This window comes from Armigeres subalbatus, chromosome 2, assembly GCF_024139115.2.
Source record: "Armigeres subalbatus isolate Guangzhou_Male chromosome 2, GZ_Asu_2, whole genome shotgun sequence".
Lineage (NCBI taxonomy): Eukaryota > Metazoa > Arthropoda > Insecta > Diptera > Culicidae > Armigeres > Armigeres subalbatus.
Window position 1 is genome coordinate 436,712,665 of NC_085140.1, and position 23,482 is coordinate 436,736,146.

A 23,482-nucleotide genomic window follows, 5' to 3' on the forward strand; every position below is an offset into this window, starting at 1 on the left:
CCCTCATGCAGCGTGGAAAGAGAAATTCGAATAGCGGGAAATGTTTGACAGCCAAGTAACTGCAAAATAATTTTGTTTATGGGAGCACGCTTAAAGTCATTCACACAATTTTGTGTTTCGATCACACAAAACGGGCCTAATCTGGAACAACACATTTTATGAGTAACTGCCATGTTACTCATTTTAGTGTAATTGACGGTTAACGATTTCCGATGAGTTCATTTCACACAGTGAGAGAGCGGTCGGAAAACGGACCTAACCTCAATTATATTTTTTCATGTAAATTGAAAATTATCGCAACATTTTTATACTATTTCAGAGGAGTCCCCATTTGTTTCGATATGACCAAACTAAAGTGTGATGCTTATAGTCGCACATTTTAGTTGTATCGTATCGAAACATGACGAAAATCCTCAGAAGTAATTTTCGTTGCGATGCATGCCGGGCGCAACCGCCATCATGGCGATCAAAATGGACTTGACAGTTCGAAGCAAAGTTTCTTACACATATTAAAAGAATAAAAAACATTACACAGCGACTGTGCATGTCTTACACATAATTTTCACACAGATTGCTATTCTCTCGTGTCATCATCGTCTTGTGTGAAAATTATTCATGCGATGTGTAATTTACTTTAAGCGTGAGTGATTTCAAAATATCCCTCTGCTCGCTTGAGCGCAGAAAAGCGGCTCTATCCGCAGCACCCAGATAGAGAGCATCTCAGCCAGAAGTATCTGATGCTCAGAAGTTGAAATTAAAATATAAACTCCGTTAACATGAATGTACCATTTCAATTATTGAGGGCCCACGGTGCTAAATGGGGTATAGAATTATCAAGGGAAATTCTTTTGAAATTCCACGGAAAATTCTGAAATTTCACGGAAAACTACGGAATTTCCGCTATAGAGTCCCAACGAAATTTTTTTTTGAACTTTCACGGGAAATTCATCTGAGTTTCCACGGGAGATACTTTTAAATTTTCTCCGGAAATTCATTTACATTTTCACAGGAAATGATTTGATTTTTCAAGGGAAATTCTTTTGATTTTTCACGCGTAGTTGTTTTAAATTTTTAATGTGTTTGAATGTTTTTAATGTCTTTTAATGTTAATTGTCTGATTTTGTACGAGAACTCTTTTATTTTTTCCCAGGGAAGTTTGGTATTTAAATCCGCAGTCCACTGTTTGTCATAATGGCAAATATTTGTCACTTGTCATAAGACGAGTTTGTACAATCCCATTTAATTCCACCACTTAATTGTACTTTGACACATACGTATTTCGACCTCAACAGTAAGGCCTGTTGGCCGAAGAGCAAGGGGACCCCCTCACAAAGAACAAAACAACTAGAGTTCCCTCTCTACACCACAGCAGGCTACTGACTGATACTTCTGCCAGCATCTGCAATTCTCTTTATTCAACAACAGGGTTTCGTCCATAAAAATCATCCCATTGAAGAACCGTAAAATCAATTGTTTTGCTCTGAATTTTGTATGGAAAATTTTCGAAATTTTTATTGTAAAGATACATAACAACCCCTATTTTTTTTTGTAAAAGTCCCATTTACCATTCATTTTATCGTGCAAAACCATAAATTATAAAGCAATTTTATTGTAAAATTTCCATTACATTCAATGGTAATTATTTTGAATTGAATGGTGCAGTAACAGTAAAAAATATGGTTTTTCAATGATATTTTTTATCCGGGTATACAATACATCCATAACAATATTCCTTAATCTACCCAAGAGCAACTATTGCGAGAAGATTGAAAAATTCGAACCGGGGTCCGACGGTCGACTGTCGGAAAGCTGTTCCGCAAACGTCAAATCACTTGTTGCACGATAAAAACTTTTGGTTTATTTTTTCGGTGTGAATGTTGATTATTAAAATCAACGGGAGTATGCAACTTTAAACGAGTGTTACATGCCGCTATATTTTTTAAACAAGTTTTATGATACTTTGAAGGCATTTTGTCATATATTTATGTGATTTAGAAACATTTTAGATTTCTCGAATATCCTTGATATCAAGAAATATCAACACTTTTTGTACAGTGCATGTCATTTTGAAGTTTCCGACACTCAGTCTGCTTCTTCTTCTTTGCTCCGCAAAATTAGAATTTTTCTCTTTTCTCGCAATACTGTTGGGCAGAGGTGGACACAGCGCAACGGGTAAACACAAACGGAACCGGCCGCGGGAAAAAGAAAAACACAACACGGGAACTTTCACGGGGACAACGAAATAAAACAACTACGCGGTACGAGTCATGGTGGCATAATAAAAATATGTTTATTTACATCTATTTAGTTGTCTTGTCATGGAGGTCGGAGGTCAACTGCACCCACCGTTCCTAGCATTTTGACCAATGTGGCATATAATGCTACGTTTTGACAGGGCAAGTGAATTGAACAACTCAGTTGAATTCAATTGACTTGCCAAAAGTTGAACATGTTCAACTTTCTTTTCGTTCAAGTGAATTGAATTAAGGTGTTTACACGTTCAGTTTGCGTTCGATTCAAGCGACTTGCTCAATTCACTTGCCTTGTCTAAACGTAGCATAAGAAGATGCTGATGAAGTGAATTCAAGCCTTCTTATACACCACATTAAATTTTATCAAAATGCTCGGAACAGTGGGTGCAGTTGACCTCCACAAACGTCCAATCAGAGACTAACCCGCAGGCAAGCTGGCGGCTATTACCGCTCGCGGAAAACTGGATTGACGGCGGAATACTTTTTCTGATTTCCAGTTTATCCAGCTTTCCACGCTTGGTAATGGCGGCTTGTCGGTGTGTAAAAATCAATCGGTCACTGTACTTTTTGACACTAGCTGGAGGAAAACTCACTGGCGAAAAGGCCTTTTTTCCCTTCCCCTCACCCAGGAACGCCAGTGGGATTTCCTCCAGCTAGTGTCAAACAGTGCAGTGACCGATTGATTTTTACACACCGACAAACCGCCATTACCGAGCGTGGAAAGCTGGATATATGGGCCTGGCCTGACGTTTTGGGCTGATGGTTCATTTGTTCTGAAATGTTGCACAGCTCAAAATTGCTTTAAAATATCTTAAACCTCGTCTTAAACACAAATATATTAGTTTTACTGATTTAGACTTTTACTAGAATTTTTATAACATCGGTTCAAGTATTCATGTATCCGCAAGCAGGCTCCGCCAAAGCGACCTGTTACATAAACATCGTAATTACTTATGCCCCTAAATTCCTTTCATTTCCTACTGTATTATTATATTCTCTAACCTCAATCCAACAGCGAGTCTTCTAGTTCCTCAAAACTAACATTATTGTATCATAGAAAACTGTATTGAAAAACATGATTTCGGCTCCGTAAAGGCAGTTCACGGCAAATGAGCATTCAAAATAAACAAAAGTTTGACAACATTTAAACGCAATCGCGTTGAATTGTAACACATATTGCATACAATAAGTTACCCCATTTTAGCTTATGCTCTAAGTCAGCGGTTCTCAACCTTTTTATTGAGAGGTACCCCTTCGCACTTTTGCATTAATTGAGGTACCCCCTTTGTTTTTTTAGTGTAAATGAAAGGCTCCTGGAGCGATTCAAAGTAAATTTATACATAAAGCTTCCTACAAAACTTTTTTGGCTATTGAAAGCTTCCGAACCTCTTGAAGGAAGGCTTCCAAACCAATTAAAGGGAGGCTTCCGAGCCACTTGAAGAGAGGCTTCCGAGCCACTTGAAGAGAGGCTTCCGAGTATTTTGATGGGAGGCTTCAGAGCTTCTTGAAAGGCGGGTTTCGACCCACTTATAATGACGCTTCTGAGCTTCTTGACAGTACGCTTCAAAGCCTTTTTAAAGAAGAATTCCAAGCCTCTTCAAGAAAAGCTTGAAAGGAAGCTTACGAGCCTCTTGAAAGGAGTCTTTCGAACCTCTTGAAGGAGGCTTCTAGGCCTCTTAAAAGGTGGCTATTGAGATTTTGAAATGGGGCTTCAGAGCATGTTGACATGATGTTTATGAACCTCTTGGAAGGAGTCTTACGAGCCTCTTGAAAATAGCCTTCCAAGCCTCTTAAAAGTAGGCTTCCGCGATTTTTAGAAAGAGGCTTCCAAGCCTCTGGAAACTACGCTTTCAAGCCTCTTGAATGCAGAAATCCGAGCCTTCTGAAAGCCGAGCCTCTCAAAAGTAGGCTATCACACCTTTCTCAAAAAGAGACTTCGGATCATCTTGAAAGGCGGCTTTGGGCCTTTTAGAATAAGGCTTCTGAGATAACCTTGCGAGCAGAGGCGTAGGATTACCAATCCGAAGAAGGCGAGTTCGATTCTCGGTCCGGTCTAGGATGTTTTCAGGTTGTTAACTCTCTCGATACCCAGGGCATAGTGTATCGATTCTACTTAGCGAACGTCCACAAATTACGTAACGCTTAGAGGGGGAGGGGGGTTGAACGAAGTGTGACAATCCATACAAAATTTTCAGATTTTTCATACAAACAGCGTGACATAGGGGGGTTGAAAATGCCCAATTTTTGCGTTACGTAATTAAAGGATCTTCCCTTACCACACAAGGTACATACTCATGCAATGGCGGGCATAGCAAAGCTTCCAATTAATAACTGAGGAAATGTTAATAGAATACTAAGTTGAAAAACATGCCAGGTTACAGTTAGAATGTAGAAACTTCCTCAAGCGCCTTTTGAAAGAAATATCCTAGCCTCTGGAAAAGAGGTCTCTTGAAAGTACGATTTCAAGCCTCTCGGAAGAAGAATTTCGAGCCACTCGAATGAAGCCTTCCGAGCATCCTGAAAGTAGACTTCCATGCTTTTTTAAAAGAGGCTTTCGAATCACTCGAAAATAAGCTTCCGAGCCACTTGAAAGAAGGCGTCTGCACCTCTTGAAAGGAAGCTTACGAGCCTCTTAAAAGGAGGATTCCGAACCTATTGAAAGAAGGTTCTTGAACCTCTTGAAAGAGGCTTCCAAGCCTCTTGAAATAAGGCTTCGAGCTCCATGGAAAGAGGATTCCGAGAAGCATAGAAGGTTGCTTCCCATTCTCTTGCTACGAAGCATCTAAGCTTTTCGAAAAAAAAGCATTCATGACTTTCAAATGGAGGCTTCCGCACCTCCAGACTCTAGATTTTAGTTCAGAAACATGTTGTTGACATATTTTTCAATGTTTTGTTTCAAATAGGTAGCTTGCATTAAAGATTTTTAACACTAGAGCACGCGCGCTAAAGTATTTTGTACAACACTATCGAAAAAAATCGCCTACGGTACACAGAAAAAAATAATTAAAAGTAATCAGCGCGTTAATAAAGAAGATGTGGAAAATTACACTATTCTGGGCGTACATGGATCTCTTCCAACTAGTTCACCCTTAATGTATGCAAATTACATAGCATAATGAAACTTATTCGTATGAAAAGTGACATAATGCAATACAAATTGCATACATTCAGGTGATCGGGTGATCGGGTGGTGGCCGATCAATGAAAGAATGTGCAGGTTGAGGATCAAAGGCCGGTTCTTCAACTTCAGCATAATCAACGTCCATAGCCCACACTCCGGAAGCACTGATGATGATAAGGACGCATTCTACGCACAGCTGGAACGTGAGTACGACAGCTGCCCAAGCCACGACGTCAAAATCATCATAGGAGATTTGAACGCTCAGGTTGGCCAAGAGGAGGAGTTTAGACCGACTATTGGAAAGCTCAGCGCTCACCGGCTGACGAACGAAAACGGCCTACGACTAATTGATTTCGCCGCCTCCAAGAATATGGCCATTCGCAGCACCTACTTCCAACACAGCCTCCCGTATCGGTACACCTGGAGATCACCACTGCAGACAGAATCACAAATCGACCACGTTCTGATTGATGGACGGCACTTCTCCGACATTATCGACGTCAGGACATATCGTGGCGCTAACATCGACTCTGACCACTATCTGGTGATGGTTAAACTGCGCCCAAAACTATCCGTCATCAACAATGTTCGGTACCGACGACCGCCGCGGTACGACCTAGAGCGACTGAAGCAACCTGATGTCGCCACTGCATACGCGCAGCATCTCGAGGCAGCGTTGCCGGAAGAGGGTGAGCTCGATGGGGCCCCTCTTGAGGACTGTTGGAATACAGTCAAAGCAGCCATTAACGACGCAGCGGAGAACAACGTCGGGTATATGGGTCGAAGTCGACGGAACGATTGGTTCGACGAAGAGTGCAGACAGATTCTGGAGGAGAAGGACGCAGCGCGGGCGGTCGCGCTGCAGCAAGGTACCCGGCAGAACGTGGAACGTTATAGACGGAAGCGGAGACAGCAGACCCGCCTTTTTCAGGAGAAGAAACGCCGCCTGGAAGAAGCGGAGTGCGAGGAGATGGAACAGCTGTGCCGTTCTCAAGAAACCCGCAAGTTCTATCAGAAGCTCAACGCATCCCGCAAAGGCTTCGTGCCGCGAGCCGAAATGTGCCGGGATAAGGATGGGAGCATCTTGACGGACGAACGTGTGGTGATCGAAAGGTGGAAGCAGCACTACGAGGAACATCTGAATGGCACTGAGAGTACAGGCAGTGAAAGTCAAGGCAGCGGAGGAGATGACTACGTCAGTTCAGCGGACGATGGAAGCCAACCAGGCAGCCCCCACCTTGAGGGAAGTTTAGGATGCCATACAACAGCTAAAGACCAATAAAGCAGCTGGTAAGGATGGTATCGGAGCTGAGCTCATCAAGATGGCCCCGGAAAAGCTGGCCACTTGCCTGCACAAACTGATAGTCAGAATCTGGGAAACTGAACAGCTACCGGAGGAGTGGAAGGAAGGGGTTATATGCCTCATTTACAAGAAAGGCGACGAGCTGGAGTGTGAGAACTTTCGAGCGATCACCATCCTTAATGCCGCCTACAAAGTGATATCCCAGATCATCTTCCGTCGTCTGTCACCATTAGTGAATGAGTTCGTGGGAAGTTATCAAGCCGGCTTCGTTGACGGCCGCTCGACATCGGACCAGATCTTTACTGTACGGCAAATCCTTCAAAAATGCCGTGAATACCAGGTCCCAACGCACCATCTGTTCGTTGATTTCAAGGCGGCATACGACAGTATAGACCGCGTAGAGCTATGGAAAATTATGGACGAGAACAGCTTCCCTGGGAAGCTTACCAGACTGATCAAAGCAATGGTGGATGGTGTGCAAAACTGTGTGAAGATTTCGGGCGAACACTCCATTTCGTTCGAATCGCGCGGGGACTAAGACAAGGTGATGGACTTTCGTGCCTGTTGTTCAACATTGCGCTAGAAGGTGTCATGCGGAGAGCCGGGTGTAACAGCCGGGGTACGATTTTCAACAGATCCAGTCAATTTATTTGCTTCGCGGATGACATGGACATTGTCGGCCGAACATTTGCAAAGGTGGCAGAACTGTACACCCGCCTGAAACGTGAAGCAACAAAAGTTGGACTGGTGGTGAATGCGTCAAAGACAAAGTACATGCTTGTGGGCGGAACCGAGCGCGACAGGGCCCGCCTGGGAAGCAGTGTTACGATAGACGGGGATACCTTCGAGGTGGTCGAGGAATTCGTCTACCTCGGATCCTTGCTAACGGCTGACAACAACGTTAGTCGTGAAATACGAAGGCGCATCATCTGTGGAAGTCGGCCTACTACGGGCTCCAGAAGAAACTGCGGTCGAAAAAGATTCGCCACCGCACCAAATGTGTCATGTACAAGACGCTTATAAGACCGGTCGTCCTCTACGGACATGAAACATGGACAATGCTCGAGGAGGACTTGCAAGCACTCGGAGTATTCGAGCTTAGGACCATCTTTGGCGGTGTGCAAGAAGACGGTGTGTGGCGGCGAAGAATGAACCATGAGCTCGCCCAACTCTACGGCGAACCCAGTATCCAGAAGGTAGCTAAAGCCGGAAGGGTACGATGGGCAGGACATGTTGCAAGAATGCCGGACAGCAACCCCGCAAAGATGGTGTTCGCTTCCGATCCGGCAGGTACGAGACGGCGTGGAGCGCAGCGAGCGAGATGGGCAGACCAGGTGCAAAACGACTTGGCGAGCGTGGGGCGTATCCGAGGATGGAGAGATGCGGCCTCGAACCGTGCATTGTGGCGTCAAATTGTTGATTCAGTGTTATCTGTTTAGATGTAAACTAAATAAATGAATGAAATGAAATAACATTCAGGTGATAATATCGTTTAAATTTACGCTCTTTTCGGCATTCCCTTTATGTGCATTACTTTCGTGTAAATTTCAACAACTTTTTCTATCTGTGCAAAGTTTTTAATTTATATGTAATTTAATTTAAATGTGTAATACACAATTATCAAAACTATATCAATAAGTTTTGATTGGAATTTTAATACATCCGCCATTACGCATTATTATCCAAGGTACCCCCTGGAGCCAGCGAAGGTACCCCCATGGGTACAAGTACCCCAGGTTGAGAACCGCTGTTCTAAGTAGTGAGCAGAAATAGAAAACATAAATATCTATACATATGTATTTTTTCTATTCAGTTACTACGAATTGCCCACTTGCGCTTAGAGATGCACATGGTAGATGAAGCCTCTTCCATACATGCCTCATTACATAACATATTGTCTCGAACTCCATCTGCTCATTCTCTCGCCCTGGGATTTATTTCGCGTGCTCGCCTCCTGCAGTCATCTAGACCCTCCTTTACCTTTCACCGATGCTACCTTCAACGCGTACCGCAGCCAGAACCAGTTGTTGTTCAAGAGTGAGAAGTGATCTCACCCAGCCGAAACAGCTCTGTCGCGTCGCCAGACAAATTACAAAAGAAGCCGGTAAGCAAGCGACGAACCCTAAATAAAACGAAACCAAGTCTCCTCGTCATGATCATGAAGCTGGTAAAGTGAAATGGATTCTGTCTACGTATTAACTGAGAGACCTAGTTTCGGGGACATTTTGTGATTCATCAAGCACGCAAATTGTATTCAATTGTGAGTTGATTCTCATTCAATTGAACTAGTTTATAAATCATTTTTGAGAAATTTTATTTTGTAGTTTTTTTTTTATTAAATCAAACTTTCTTTAAACTTAAATCTACACTGATAAACAAAACACATCCTTTCGATGGTACTCGCCAACGATAAAGGATTATATTGGCACTATCGTGGAAGAATAACAAGTGTCTTTTCCTATTTTTTCTTCGCCTATTCGAATGGTAACTAAGAAGAGAGAAACAAAAATCATGTACTAATAAAACGATTTGTCGAGATGTTGTTCGCACAAAATAACTAAAACCAATGAAATTCGTTAAAAAATACTGTCCTAATGCCTCCTGGTGCGTGGCGTCGTATCGTAAGTCCGTAATCCGTCAACCGTTCACAATCAGTGATCATTCTTCGTCTATTTTCTTTATTCATTACCCCTCTCTATCAGTAGCCAGACCATCACTTAGTTGTGTCCAACCTGGTCAACCTGCGACTGCAGATTGGAGATGACCTCCCGTGGGACCTGGTCGCCGAGCAGCTGGAACAGATCGACGCGCTGGTCTCCGGGGATGGACTCGATGGCGGCCACCTGGATGCCCTCCTGCACGCCCTGGATGGTGGCATCACGGGGGATCAGCTGCTGCGACTGGGCCTGCCGGATGGCTTCATTCGTTAGGGCAGCACCGTCCCGTTCCTGGGGGGCGGCCAGGGCCACAGCGACGACGGCGAGCAAACAGATGGCTACTTTCATTTTTGCGTGGAGCTGTAAAGAGCAGAGGACGAAGTGGAAGACGATGGTTAATTGAATTGAATTGAATTGTTTTGGCGCACGGGGTGTTGTGTTTGCTGACGTAACCACGTTTCATCGGTTTTGGTCAGTCGCGATCGTTTATGCTGGAGGTGTTTCGGGTGTTAAGTTGCTGGTTTGGTAACATTGTTGCGCGTTCGTTGTGGGACACTTGTTGCGGTTGGTCTTTACGACGTTATTTGCAATACTCAACGTGCGCGGAGCAGAAGAAGATCCATTTCTTTGAATTCGGAAGTTGATCTGAAAATTTATATCTATCCAATTTAAGCCTGGGCCAGTATGGTTTAAATTTTGGAAATTAGGCACTCTTACATTGTTGTTTTTATAACATACGTTGAAATCATTAGAATGTCTTTTTCCAGTTGCTAAGTGATTCAGACGAAAAAAAATGGCGAATTGTGTCAAGGTCATCAAATTTCTGACTAACAATTAACTATAGCTTGACCACCGAATCGGAGGAAGAAGGGGTTTTCAAATAATCATGAACAAAAACATGAGTATCACTAGTGTCCAATCCATGAATTACACTTTAACGAAAAAAATATGCGTGCAATCGTGGACTGTATCCCACAGAAGGGTCGTGAAATAGCTCCTTTCCAGTGTAGCATTTTGCAATAAGTGTATTGACACTAAACAAGAAAATAGGGGAAGTGCGGGTAGCACGCCCATAGGGGTCAAAACGCGCCACCCTTGAATAAGGCTACATATCCCCATTGTGATTATTTTCAATAGTCTATACTATAAAGCAATGGAAAATATTGCTATTGGATACATACATTTCATGATTTTACTCTAATTATACATGAAAAACATGGGCCCTCCTTAGCCGTGCGGTAAGACGCGCGGCTACAAAGCAAGACCATGCTGAGGGTGGCTGGGTTCGATTCCCGGTGCCGATTTGATACCGCATCTTTTCTTGCAACCCTCGGAAACGCTTTAAACAACGCCGTCAACAATGGCGAACATTCCAAACTCGCCTCCCTCGACCTGGCGAAGGCCTGGATGCCAGAGGTACTACGAAAATTAGTCAAGTACCTGGAAATATTCTACAGTTTATAAAAAAAAAACTTTCTCACAGACCGCTCTTTCAAGGTACTAGTCGGTGGTCGTCTGTCTGATCGAAAAACAGAAGAAACTGGAGTTCCTGAAGGATCTGTCATTGCTGTCACCTTATTCCTGATGGCAAAGAACGGCATTTTCGGGAACATCCCCAGAGGAATTATGATCTATGCGGATGATATCCTGGTCACCGGACAACATCCTAGATCTGTCAGGAGGAAACTATAGTCAGCAGTTTCAGCGGTTTATCGTTGGTTATCGTTATCGTTATCTAGCGCTGTCAGTTTCTACATAGAGGTGAACAAATGCGTTAGAAAACATATATGCAAAGCAGCACATTGTCCACTTACCAAACCCATCACTATCAAAGGCTGCCCAATCGCTACACGCAAAACATGTCACCTTGGACCGCAAGTTAAGTTTCCTGAACCATTTCGATGGTGTGAAAAACAGGTGCTAGGCTCAACCTTTTACGGGTTATTTCAAGCAACAAAACCCGAAGCGGTCAGCATGCCAGACTGCGTGTGGCTGACGCCATTGTTACCAGCCGGCTATTGTACGGGATCGAAATTTCTTGTAGCGCCGAAGCTGAGATGTTGAAACGACTCGACCCGACATACAACCAGGCAATCATGCTGTGCTCCGACCTTTTTCCCTCCACTCCTGCCCTCTCTGGCTATTGGATCCAGAGCCATAGGCTTCCTAGAAAAGTCCAGACCAGACCGATCGACGCCCTTCGTTCTGAGATAGGCGAACCGATCCGTAGGGTGGCCGGTTTCACGCTCCCCTCGGTGGCAAGACAGAACGATTACAATTCAAATATCACCTTACCTATACCCGCTTCTCGGATGCTTCTGAAGCCGGCGGAAAAGTCGGTATTGGAGTCACCAAACAATGTGACGACTAAAGCTTCAGCCACCAGACTGCGTGTCAATATTCTCGGCACCGCACTTTAATAGTGACAGACTCGGTCAGTGTCACTGCGGCCATCCAAGCAATGGCGGATAATCAGGAAAACTGTCCCATCACATTTATGTGAATCCCGGGGCATTACAACGTACCTGGGAAGTAGGCTCTCTCGCGCATATAGATCATGCTTGCCAAAAATTTGCTAAGAAACATCATAGGGGACGCTTGGACTACCGAGTGGCAAAAAAAAACGAAACCTATTTACCCGAAAAATTAAAGGGATAACGACTCCCTGGAAGGACAGAACCAGTCGAAGGGAGTAGGTGGTTCTCTCCAGATTACGGACTGGCCCCACCAGAATATCACACAACTTCGTTGAATGTCTCAACTTTCGACAAAGCTGCAACACCTGTGGAGGGCTTAATAATGTGGAAAACTTTCTCGCTGAATGCCCAGTTTTTTTATCAACCACGAATCAAACAGCAGATCGACAGCATTCGCGACGCCCTCCGAAACGATGGAACCGGTGATAAACTCCTATTTCATTCTTGAAAGACATGATACTCTTTCCATCTATTTGAATCACAGATAACACTTGCTGGACCCCTACAGGACATGGCTGTCAGGCATCATCGGCAATAATCACTTGACTAAAAGACTGAAAAACAAAAACTGCCAACATGTTTCTATCATTACTATTACATCTATTTGTAACATAACTTAAGGCCCCTTTTCAAAGTCTATAAACCCTCATCGAAGTGAACCAGCCCCCTGGCTCAAATCGCTTATAATAAAGAAATATGTATAAGTTAGCTCACTGGACGAGCGAGATACATCAAAGCGAACCTGATCGTTTGACCGAAGAAATTTCGAAGACCAAAGGGTTTCTTCAGCGAACTTAGTGCCAACATTAGAAACATAAAATTATTTGTTGAATCCTCCGTCACGCTCAAGTTTTTGACGTAGGACTACGTCTGTCTTTCCTATAGTGGGGTACACTTTGCGATTGCAAAAATCGGAGACCGTCTCGAAAATATGATAGATTTTGAATTTTAATATCTCAGCCGTCTTTCGGTGATTTTTTTAATTTGTTTGGACCATTCGATCAAGGATGAGTCAACGCTTCTTTGTATTCATACGAAAATACTGATTTTCAATTATTTATCATCGATAATTGATAAAAAGTTTTGAAATGGGTAAACCAACCAATCCCGTACATGCATCGCAAGCACAGACATCAACATCAAGTAACTTTCGGGTTTGGATCTAGTCCTCAGTTCGAACAAGATTTCACACAGAGCGGACGCAGCGGAGCGGAAACAACAGCACGATGGCACTGACAGCACTTTCAACGGAAAACCATCGCATTGGTGGTGGTCGTCGGCGTCGGTGGTCATCATTCAACCTTAACGAACCAGCATTTTATGTAAAGAAAGAGTTGATTATGTCGTTTATTTGATCCTGCGTGATGCAGTTTATTCCAAATGGTGGCGTCTTAACGAAAAGTCATCGAGTTTGGTTGCACTTAGTTGTTGGAAAGCGCAGTGAGGAAAAAAAATTGCTGCCACCAAGCAGAATCTGCATCAAAACATGCAAAAATTGTTTTTTCGAGTTTTTCATGTATTACCGCACGGCTAAGGAGGGCCCCCTTTGACCTGATCTAGGATAATGCAAAGCGTGACAGAATGGTTCTCACATGATCGTTCGCGGCGGAATCCTGTCTGCTAATTCTGAGAATTGTCAACCTTTCCCTATATCCGAATCAGGATAAGGACTTCTAGTTTTTCTAAGTGGTCGGGTCGAGCTGATCAGTTGGATCGGTGAATGACTGACACGTCGCGTCTTTCTCTAGCATCCACGGATTTGTCCTTGCTCCAATCAGGCGTCGTGAAATATCTAAGAGGAGGCGATTATCGCCGGTTGTTTCAGCTTTCCTCCCATCGTCGACCGGGGAGTCCACCTGCGACCACTTCTCCCATCCGCAGGCAGCATCGTTTGACTTACTTCTCCATAGCCGCTTTTAGCTTGCAGGACTAGTATTTGGTTCCTCTGGAAATGGATCTGTTGAAAATGGAGACGGTGCCTTCTTGAGTCTTGAGTTGACTATCATCTTCTAATAGGCGACATCCGACAACGCATTGCTTGGATTCAACGGCGGGAGCAGAGGCACGGGCGACGAATCAAAATAGACCGACTAGAAGATCCATCTGCGAAGAGATTGTTCGTTGAAGAACTTGGAACTCGGGTAGTGGATATTCTGGAAGGTGGTAGCGTAGAAGAGAAGTGGGCGGCGGAGAATGCTTTTATCGTAACCGGCGATCACAGACAACTTGGTGTGCTGCGCACTCAGCGAAAAGAATGGATTACAGATGAAACCCGACGGAAGATTAAAGAACGTAGAGAAGCAAACTTTGAGGAACGGAAAGAATCAGAGCAGGAAAGTACGAGTTCCATTAACGGTATGTGTCTCTGTAAGAGGGAGTCGGGCGCTGCAGCAGACAGGACACGCTGGCATGGGTGGAATTCCTAGGCGATGAAGAAAGGATGCGATGGCTGCAGTAACCGGAGATAATTGCCTCAATTACTCACTAACTTGGACAGCTGAAATGTTGATTCAAAGACTTCGAACAGTTTTTTCAAGTCTCAGCCAGTGCAGCTATCTGAAGTATGTAATCTAAAGAGCCTCCTAGTTCGATCGGCTGTCGACGGAGGTGTTCAGGGCTGACCCTATGCTGCTTGTGCGAATGTTGTAACAACTATTACGTAATATTTTGCCCGCTCCGCATCATTCTGGAGCAGGTCAACAAATTGGAAGGGTCCCTTTATTTGCTATTCAACGACTACGGAAGGGATTCCTGTTGTCTAAATCACGAAAATCTGTGTGGGGCTCAGGGATGCAAGGGATTTTCAGATAGGGTCGGAGCTTTGTCTGACCCCATTCGGATAGTCGCTGATGTGAGGCAAGCATGAATTTCATCTTCACTGTTACTTACTTCTCAGCGTAATCGATAAGATCTTGGTGGGTGCGTTTGACTACGTACCATACCTTGAGCTGCTTTGGCAGTTTATTGTTGTGGAACATCTAGACGACTCTGATTTGGCCAATTATCACGAAACGCTACATTAGTACAACGAGCTGACCGTATGCTTATTTGCGGATCTTACTATCAACGTCAGGCCGGCCACATATTGCAAAGGATATTTGATGGAGTCTGTAAGCAACAGCCCCCTTATTGTTCGTAACCTGATAGTATAAAATATGTAGGCCAATTTCGTACCACAATGTTTTTATTTGATGCATAATGCTTAAAAGTAAATAAAAAAGTAAACTCCTAAAAAAAAAATTTGTTTTGCCCCTGCAATATTTTTGGAAGGTTGAAGCAGGTTTCACAGATAATAATAAAATAAATTCACTAGTCATAATACGAGGTCGTACTATCCAATTTAATTCCACCACTTGATTGTATCTTGACAGATACGTATTTCGACCTCAACAGTAAGGCCGTCTTCAGTGTCTCGTACTTGGGTTGATTTAAATGGGATAGTACGAACTCGTCTTATGACAAGTGAAGACATTCCACTAAAAAGCTCAAAATAATTTTCTTACCAAAAATAAATTCAATATTTGTATCGGCCCGCAAAAAATCGTAAGAATTTTCTGTTCGAATTCCAAAAATATTCTTTTGGAAACTCAGTAGAATTTCCCACGAACTCTCCGAAAAAAAACCGCGGATATTTCGAAGAATTCCTCTTGCAAATTCCGAAGAACTTTCCGTAGTATTGGAAATTCAAAAAGCTTGCTTTGGAAATTGTTAAGAATTTTCCGTTCAAATACGAAATAATGAAAATTTTCAAAAATTTTTCCGTGGGATCACCAAAAAATTTCAAGTACCGAAAACATCATAAAAAACAACATTCAACAGATAACCAGGCGTAACACTACAGTAATTACCATCAACCATGACTTAAACCACAGAGAACAGACATGGAAGCTCGAACAAAATTTCTTGCAAAACATGTGTAAACAAACACACCGAACCTCAACGCCATCGACGTCGACATTGCAACTCACAATCTCATTTTGGCGATGGCGCTGGTATGCTCTTGCATGCATAACGATACTAGCGCACAGTGGCATTTTTTGATGACGCTAGCGCTGATTATGCACGGGATAACGGCGAGATTCCAAAGTTATTTAAAAAAGAACAGTAAAAGTTATCACAACATGGCGAGTGCAGTTTCAACGTTTATTCTCTGTGCTTAAACGCTCAAACGATCAATTCGAGTTTGACTGATTGCGCGTTTCACAACTAGAGGGGCTAGCGTCGTAATCCTTCGAGTTTGACATTTCACTCCAGCGCCTTCTATTGACAATGTTATATGAAACATTATTTCATCTAATATTCTCGCAAGATGGTGGTAGTTGACTGATGGATTTTTTAGAAAAATGTTCAAGGTGTTACTTATGCTTGTCTGTGGTATTACGACGCTAGAGGCACTGTTATCCCATACAACCATCGTAAACAGGATTTCACATAAAGAGTTAAATCGGTACCTTGAATGTCAAATTTATTGTTTTTGTTTACTTGTTTCAAGTATAAAAATTGGGCTACTGTGATAAAAAACAAGAGAATCTAACATTCTAACACATAAAGTAAATATTGTGCCTTGCAACAAAATGACAACTTTCGTGTTCATTTTCCAAGGGTATCATAGATGTGAAAAATTTCTCCGCAGTACAAATAGCACGTGCTAGCCAAGCATTCGCCGCGGGAATGCATCACGTGGCGGTCAAATTTAAAAATATCGAAGTAGCTTTTATTCTGGAGGTATGTTTTTCTTAGGCGACTATCTGACGCGTATTTTTCGTTGCGACCAAAAATTAGCGGAGGAGTAGGTTTTTTTATGAGCGGTACAGTACCACCGTTAACCAAACATGTTTATCACGAGAGTTACAGGGCCATTAGCAATCGAATACTTATGTATCTACTGAAAAAATATCCAGAAAATTTTTAGGAAGTCTTAGTAGAGTTTTCTATAGATAGTAGAATCTATAGATGAGCGAAAGCATGGCTGAGTCGATTTTTTTGCCCGTGCACACGCGGATATGACGTCACAGCCCTTAACGTTTCCATTGAAATCGTGACGTCATGCTCGTTTGGAGACACGTTTGACAGTTCGTTTGGAGACAGAGGATTTATCTTCGCTCATCTATATATTCCACTATCTATAGAGTTTTCCTGCTCAAAACAGAAGAATATTTTGAAAAAGTCCAGGATAGTTTTACGATTTACGAACATTCACCCCTGAAAAAACTATGCTTATTAATTCTTTTCTCCTGTGTAATTTTCCTGTATATTTGTATATTCTAAAAGTCTAGTGGTTGACGAACATATAATTGGAAACCGTTTCTATAAAACTGTGCCAGCCAGCACTAAATAACTGCGGTTATGGAGGACAGACCTTTGTTTGGGGAGTACAATCCAACTCCGACCAACCCGTAAACACCGCGTCTCGATATTCGAGGATACGTGGTCTTTCTGGTCCATCACAGAACGGACCTCTTTTTAAAGTTCCATTCATCTCGGCCATCGCACCAAATCGTGGATGAACACCAGAGAAGAAGTCGTTCGAGACTTGTGACTCCAAGCCATCTCCCAGTTGTCGCAAATTCAGGTGGTGGTGTGATTTCTCGCTTCAAAATCCCAGAATATATTCTAGGGCCATTTTGGCACGTTCATGTCCTGACTGGCAGAGTTCCGCATCTTACATCAGTTGCCGCGGATTTTGTTCGTGCATGTAATTTCAATGGGGCGGTATTGACGGAATTTCAACACGGAAATCAACTTTCAGGCCATATCTATATGTCTATATACATAAAAATGAATTTCTGTCGTTCTGACCCTTATAGACTCGGAAACTACTGAACCGATCGGCGTGAAAATTTGTATGCAGATGTTTTTGAGGCCGGTAGCTATGTTTTTGCTATGTTTTTTTCGGTGGTTTGAAATCTCTCCCTCTTCTGGAAAGGGAGGCTCCCATACAAATGAACTAGAACTAATCAGAGAATAAATCATTTTTAGGCGAAACGAAGTTCGTCGGGTTTGCTAGTTCTAAATAAATGTGGATCAAAATCCGGCAGAATATTTTCCCGAGGTGTTTATTTGTTTATTTATCAACTAACAATAAATATCAAAATGAATATAACTTTAAATAAATGGTTACGGCCAGCGGTACGAAAAAAAAGTCTAGTACCGTGGACATCGAAATCTGTACACATAAACAAGCACCTCAGTATTTGAAAAAGTTCTAGAAAATAGGATTCGAATGCAAATTAAACATTTATCGTTGATATATGACCACTAGGGTGGCTCAAAAAACACTTTTTCAAATTTTTTGATGGGCCGCCCTCTTATTCGGTTCTATTTGATGCCCTGATGCTCTGGACAAAATTTCAGCCAAATCAGCCAACGTTTGGGCAGTGCTAAACTCGTTGGAAGTTTATATGGAAAAATGTATGCTGAAACATCAAAAAACAGTGATTTGCAGTTGGACGGCACAATTTACGATCAAGAACCATGATACTCATTCAGTTCTTGTAAAATAAAGTACAGAATGTTATGCTAAAAACCGCGAGAAGATTAGAGTTTATTACGCAAAGATATTAGCATTTTACTGGAGTGTTGTAGGGGTGAATTTATTTCTTTTCAAAGGTAAAAGAAACGAAATTTGCTCAAACCCCACTGCAGAGAAATGCTAATAACTCAGCCGGGCAAACTCGAATCTTCTCGCGGTTTTCAGCATAACATTCTGTATTAAATTCTCCAAGATCTGAACGAGTATCATAGTTCTTCATCGTAAGTTGTGTAGTCCAACTGCAATTTACTGTTTTTCGATGGTTCTGCATACATTTTTCCATATAAACTTCCAACGAGTTTAGCACCGCCCAAACGTTGACCGATTTGGCTGAAATTTTGTCCAGAGCATCAGGGCATCAAATAGAACCGAATAAGAGGGCGGCCCATCAAAAAAATTGAACAAAGTTTTTCCCATACTAATTTGAGCCACCCTAATGACCACACATTAAAACCTATTTACACATTAAAACATACGAAAAATATAATACTATTTTTTAACTTAATATTTAAATTGAAACAGACTGATAAACTAAACTACCACTGTAAATAATTGAATACGCACATTGAGAAGCGATGCCTTTGATTTGCATTCCCATTAGCCCACTTTATTACCGTTTTGACTCAAATCCCGAACATGGCTCATATTCCGAACACTGGCGTTTTAGCGCTCTAAAACTAAAGTTTTCTTCGGTTTTCCATACTGAGGATCAATGTTACGAATTCAAGCTCATATGGAAAAAAATACACGAATAAAGCCAAAATGGCAATTTAAAAGCGATTGTTCGGAATATGAGTCAAAACGGTAATTGCATTTTCCAATTAACTTACTTTTGATGCAATATTATACTACACGCATAAAAATAGTGCCAGAAACTCCGCGTTTAGTAGGTGGCGATTTGTTTTTGATTTATGTTGTTCATTTTTAAGGGCCTACTTTTCATCTCATTGGCCTATTAAACGCTTACTGTCAAGTAGGTGAGCAGGATTAGATAAATTATTTGTAATTTATTAATTTCTCTCTAGGTGGACGGATTTCGGTTCCCCACGGTAACCGATGACGAAACACCTCAACTCAACCGTCTAAGACGAGTTAAGTACTCTCTATTTAATTCCACCAATTAGTCGAGTCGAGTCAAGTACGAGACACTGAAGTTGTGGTCGAAATACGTATCTGCAAAGATATCGAAAATATTTGGTGGAATTAAATGGAGAATACTTAACTCGTCTTAGACGGTTGAATACATTCCACTAAGGGCCGATTTCTTCACCTCCGCTTAGGCCTTAAACCAGGTTTAAACGTATGGGTAAGCACCGCTTAAGAGTTAAGCGAAGGTGAAGAAATTGGCCCTAAGGGTCTGTCTCATTTGGAGAATTAAACTGAAGTTAAACTTAAAAATGACATTTCAATAATTATCGAATAACCCTGCTCGCAGAGCAAGATACTTTTGACAGATATCGAATCATTTTGCATCGATGTCTTATTAGAACTGCTGGATAGCACCAGCCATTCTTATGATTGGGTTATTTGCTAATTTTCGAACTGTCACTTTTAAGTTTAATTCTCCAAATGAGACAGACCCTAGAAGAGCTTTAAATATTTTTCTGACACCTCAACTGTCAAATCAAAGTCATACATGTCGAAGAATGCGTTGAAGCGCCAACTGATAGATCGAATTGGCTCGTGATGGTAGTGCAAAGTTGTAAGTCTGCGGTTCTAGATGGATCTATCTATAAAAATGGGCAAATCAGAAGTTCCTTCTTTTTATAAATCTTGATTTCCATGGAATAGAGCCACGGAGTAGATAACTTATCATTTGGGGGTCGTGCACTAATTAAGTAAGCATTTTTTCTGGGTTTTCAACCTCCCTCTCCCATGTAAAATTTTTCCCATACAAATTATTCTTTGTTTATTTGGACCGTAATAAAACGACAGATCCACTCCCCCATAAGTGCTTACGTAATAAGTGTAGGCCCCTTGAAGCACATATTCGCTTCGATTTTTTTCACAATAAGGCGCGCATTTTTTACAGACAAATAGGGAAACAATACAGGAATGAGGGGAGACCCATCTATTTCCTGTTCTACCGAGAACCAAAGCTGTCCTAGTTCTAGGTTTTAGCGCAAGTTTTAGCATATTTTTTGAATAGATTCTCTAGACAAATGATCATTAACAAATGATCACGCGTTCTTTGAATTGACTATTTTAACCCTACTAATTTTACAGGGTCTGCAGTTAGCGAGCAAAGGCGTAGAATGGCCAATCCGGTGATGGCAAGTTCGATTCTTGTTCCGGTCTAGATTTTTTTTCGGGTGGGAAACAATCTGGACTCCCTGGGCATAGCGTATCCATTGTACTTGCCACACAAGATACATACTCATGCAATGACGGGCATAGAAAAGCTTTCAATTGATAACTAAGGAAATGCTGATACACAGCAAATAATTTTGAAAATTCAACGGCGTGTAAAACTGAAGGTTTCCCCATCCATCAAACGAATTAACATTCGATATTCAATTAAATTTGATTGAATTTTACAAGCAAGCACCGTTTAAATTTATTTCGATTTAAAAGAATAGTGAGATCGATTGAATGTTACGTTTATTTACATGCTCTAATATGTGCATGAAAATACATTTAAAATCACAACATATTTTTATCTGTGTAGAACACTAAGTTGAAAGGGCCAAGTACCAGTTGGAATGTAAAGCCATAGAAGAAGAAAAATAAATTTACAGGACAGTTTATATATTTAGATCCTCTTATACTGCCGTGAATCGCTTATCTGTCCCATCTTTGCTGGGTTTCCTATTCATATGGGACAAATATGCGATTCACGGCAGTATAGTTCTGTTTAGTGAACATGCACATTACAAGTTATGTCATTAAACTGAATAGTAGGTACTCACTCGTCCTATATAAAGCTTCACATTCATCTAAAAAAGCTCTAAAAATGACTATTCAACATATTCCATACTAATTACAGTCATAATAAAATTGAACTACGTCCATCAAAACTGTGCTAAAGCGCTAAAGCACGATGCTTGTCAGCGGTAATTTAATTTCTACTAATAAATGATGGCATACTTTTATCTATTTTTTGGTACAACCCTGTAACACACGTACCACTCGCTCCGTGAATGTCGCAATTTCAAACGTCTTTGAATTATCTCACCAGTAACAATATAAACAAAAAATCAGTTTCGCGATCGCGCGGCAAAAAAGCTCAAGTTTCATAACAGCTAATGATCCGCCCAGTCGCAGTCCCAACTGCACAGCGGCACCAAACTCCAACCATGCTCTCAATAATCATTGCTCTCGCGGCTGTACTTGATCGTGTTTACCCCACACTCACAGCACCCCGGTAACCGAGTGATCTTCACTGTGCATCGTCTGCTTCTGCTTCAGCATCACTTGCTTTTCACTTTTCTTTGGGTCAAATTGCATCGTGGTCGTCGTCCCAGTCGCATAACCAATCAACTTTTCATTGTGTCCTCGATAACGTAACTTGTCTTGAAATCGAAAGTTACCATTCCCCCTCAACTGAACCACCAATCAACGGAGGTCAAATTATTGTCACTCGAACCGGTACACTATTGCACGATCTGTCTAATCTATCACTGATCACTTTGGACTCGCTATGAGTCACCCGGGATCCAGTTCCCGAAGGTTCTCTCCTGATCCTCCAAACGAAACTCACCTTCTGGCAATGGGTGTGCGGGACGCAAATGTAATCCGAAACCGTCAAACGTCGGAGTGGATGTTGATGGTGGAAAAAGTCGTCTACGATAAAACGTCGGCGCCCAACCGAGCGGTGCTTTTATAGTGACAGATTCCCCCACCGTCACTGGCGGCGATCGGCGATCGCTGACGTCGACGTCAACGTCGATGTGGAACTGGTGGACGCCGCTGCTGGCCCTGTGTGGAGTGTTTGGCTGCTTGGCGGGTTAGGAGTTGCTAAGAGAAATACGAGATTGTTCGATTTTCTTGCCAGCTCAACGCAGTCAGGTATTTGTTCAATGTGGCTGTTCAAAATTAGGTGCATTTTAACTTTATTTGATTTTGAATGTTGCATGTTTATCACGGTATTGTTATGTCAATCGGTATTTTTTAAGAAAATAGGGGAACATATGTCTACAACTCATAACCAAGCAAGCTCAATTACTTACAACTTATATACAAATTTTATACATAGTTATAGGTTGACATTTTATTCTTTTATCTAACTAAATATCAACTGGTAGGTTCCCATTTTGATTCTTTTTAACAAAAAAATATTTAAATAATTATGATACTACGATGTATGATTCATTTTTAATATATTAATATAAATATCAATATATTTAATGACCAATAGGGGAATAATATTGAAATTACAGTGGTTGAAGATTCTGTAAGAAGCCCTGAAAAGATTTATCGTTATAAAGGAGCAATGAATCACATACAGTGGTTCGTTTCATACCCACCACTGACGTATTCAGGGGCTAACGTATATGTAAAAATAGCCAGCATGAGTTAACCATCTGAAGTTTGTATGGCTAAAGACATCTTACGCAGTTTTTTTCAACTACAGAAACTTTTCACGAAATTTTATTTGGTACCAGTTATGTAGGAAGGTTTCCGCTACTACGCCTACCAAATATTGTTTCGATGAAGGTGCTTAATTTTGAGAAATCGAACCTTAGATGCCTTTCATCATACTGATTTCAGGAAGTTAACTCCTAGTATGCCGCTGTAAGCACGCTCAAAGTAGGCGATTCATTGGTCTAATTTTCGCTAGGTAGACTGAGGTGACACCCCACCGTGTTTCGACCGCAGCATCGGGAGAGCTGATGCGCCACCTTTGAATGGGGCACGCACATGGAGAGACTCGAATGCCCGAGCAAGAGAGGAACCCGTCGTCAGGGCGGTTGCGAATGAGTCTTGCTGTGGCGATGTTGAGGTGATTTGTTGCCGCAAGCTGGAAGGATTTCGGCGAAGACGACTACGACGACCACGACAAAGTTGTTGATGGGGCAGGTTTTGCGGTTCTCGAGAGATTTTCTGTGACATTATTGGATTGCTGCATAAACTTTAATGCTGGTTGGTGGTTATCTTTTCTGGAGATGATTTTTTTTATGGATTGTTTTACTGCCCGAGG

The 23,482-nt window shown here is 42.0% G+C and overlaps 1 protein-coding gene across 1 annotated transcript; it reads right to left on the reverse strand.

The window, feature by feature from the left end:
- Positions 1-8,973: 8,973 nt before the first annotated feature.
- Positions 8,974-22,200, reverse strand: LOC134213607 (uncharacterized). Its single transcript, XM_062692829.1, has 2 exons — positions 22,043-22,200; positions 8,974-9,693 (listed from the first exon to the last, which is right to left on the reverse strand). Exon 2 carries the CDS (start codon positions 9,679-9,681, stop codon positions 9,394-9,396), a length of 288 nt encoding a protein of 95 aa, XP_062548813.1. The 5' UTR covers positions 9,682-9,693; positions 22,043-22,200; the 3' UTR covers positions 8,974-9,393.
- Positions 22,201-23,482: the final 1,282 nt, after the last annotated feature.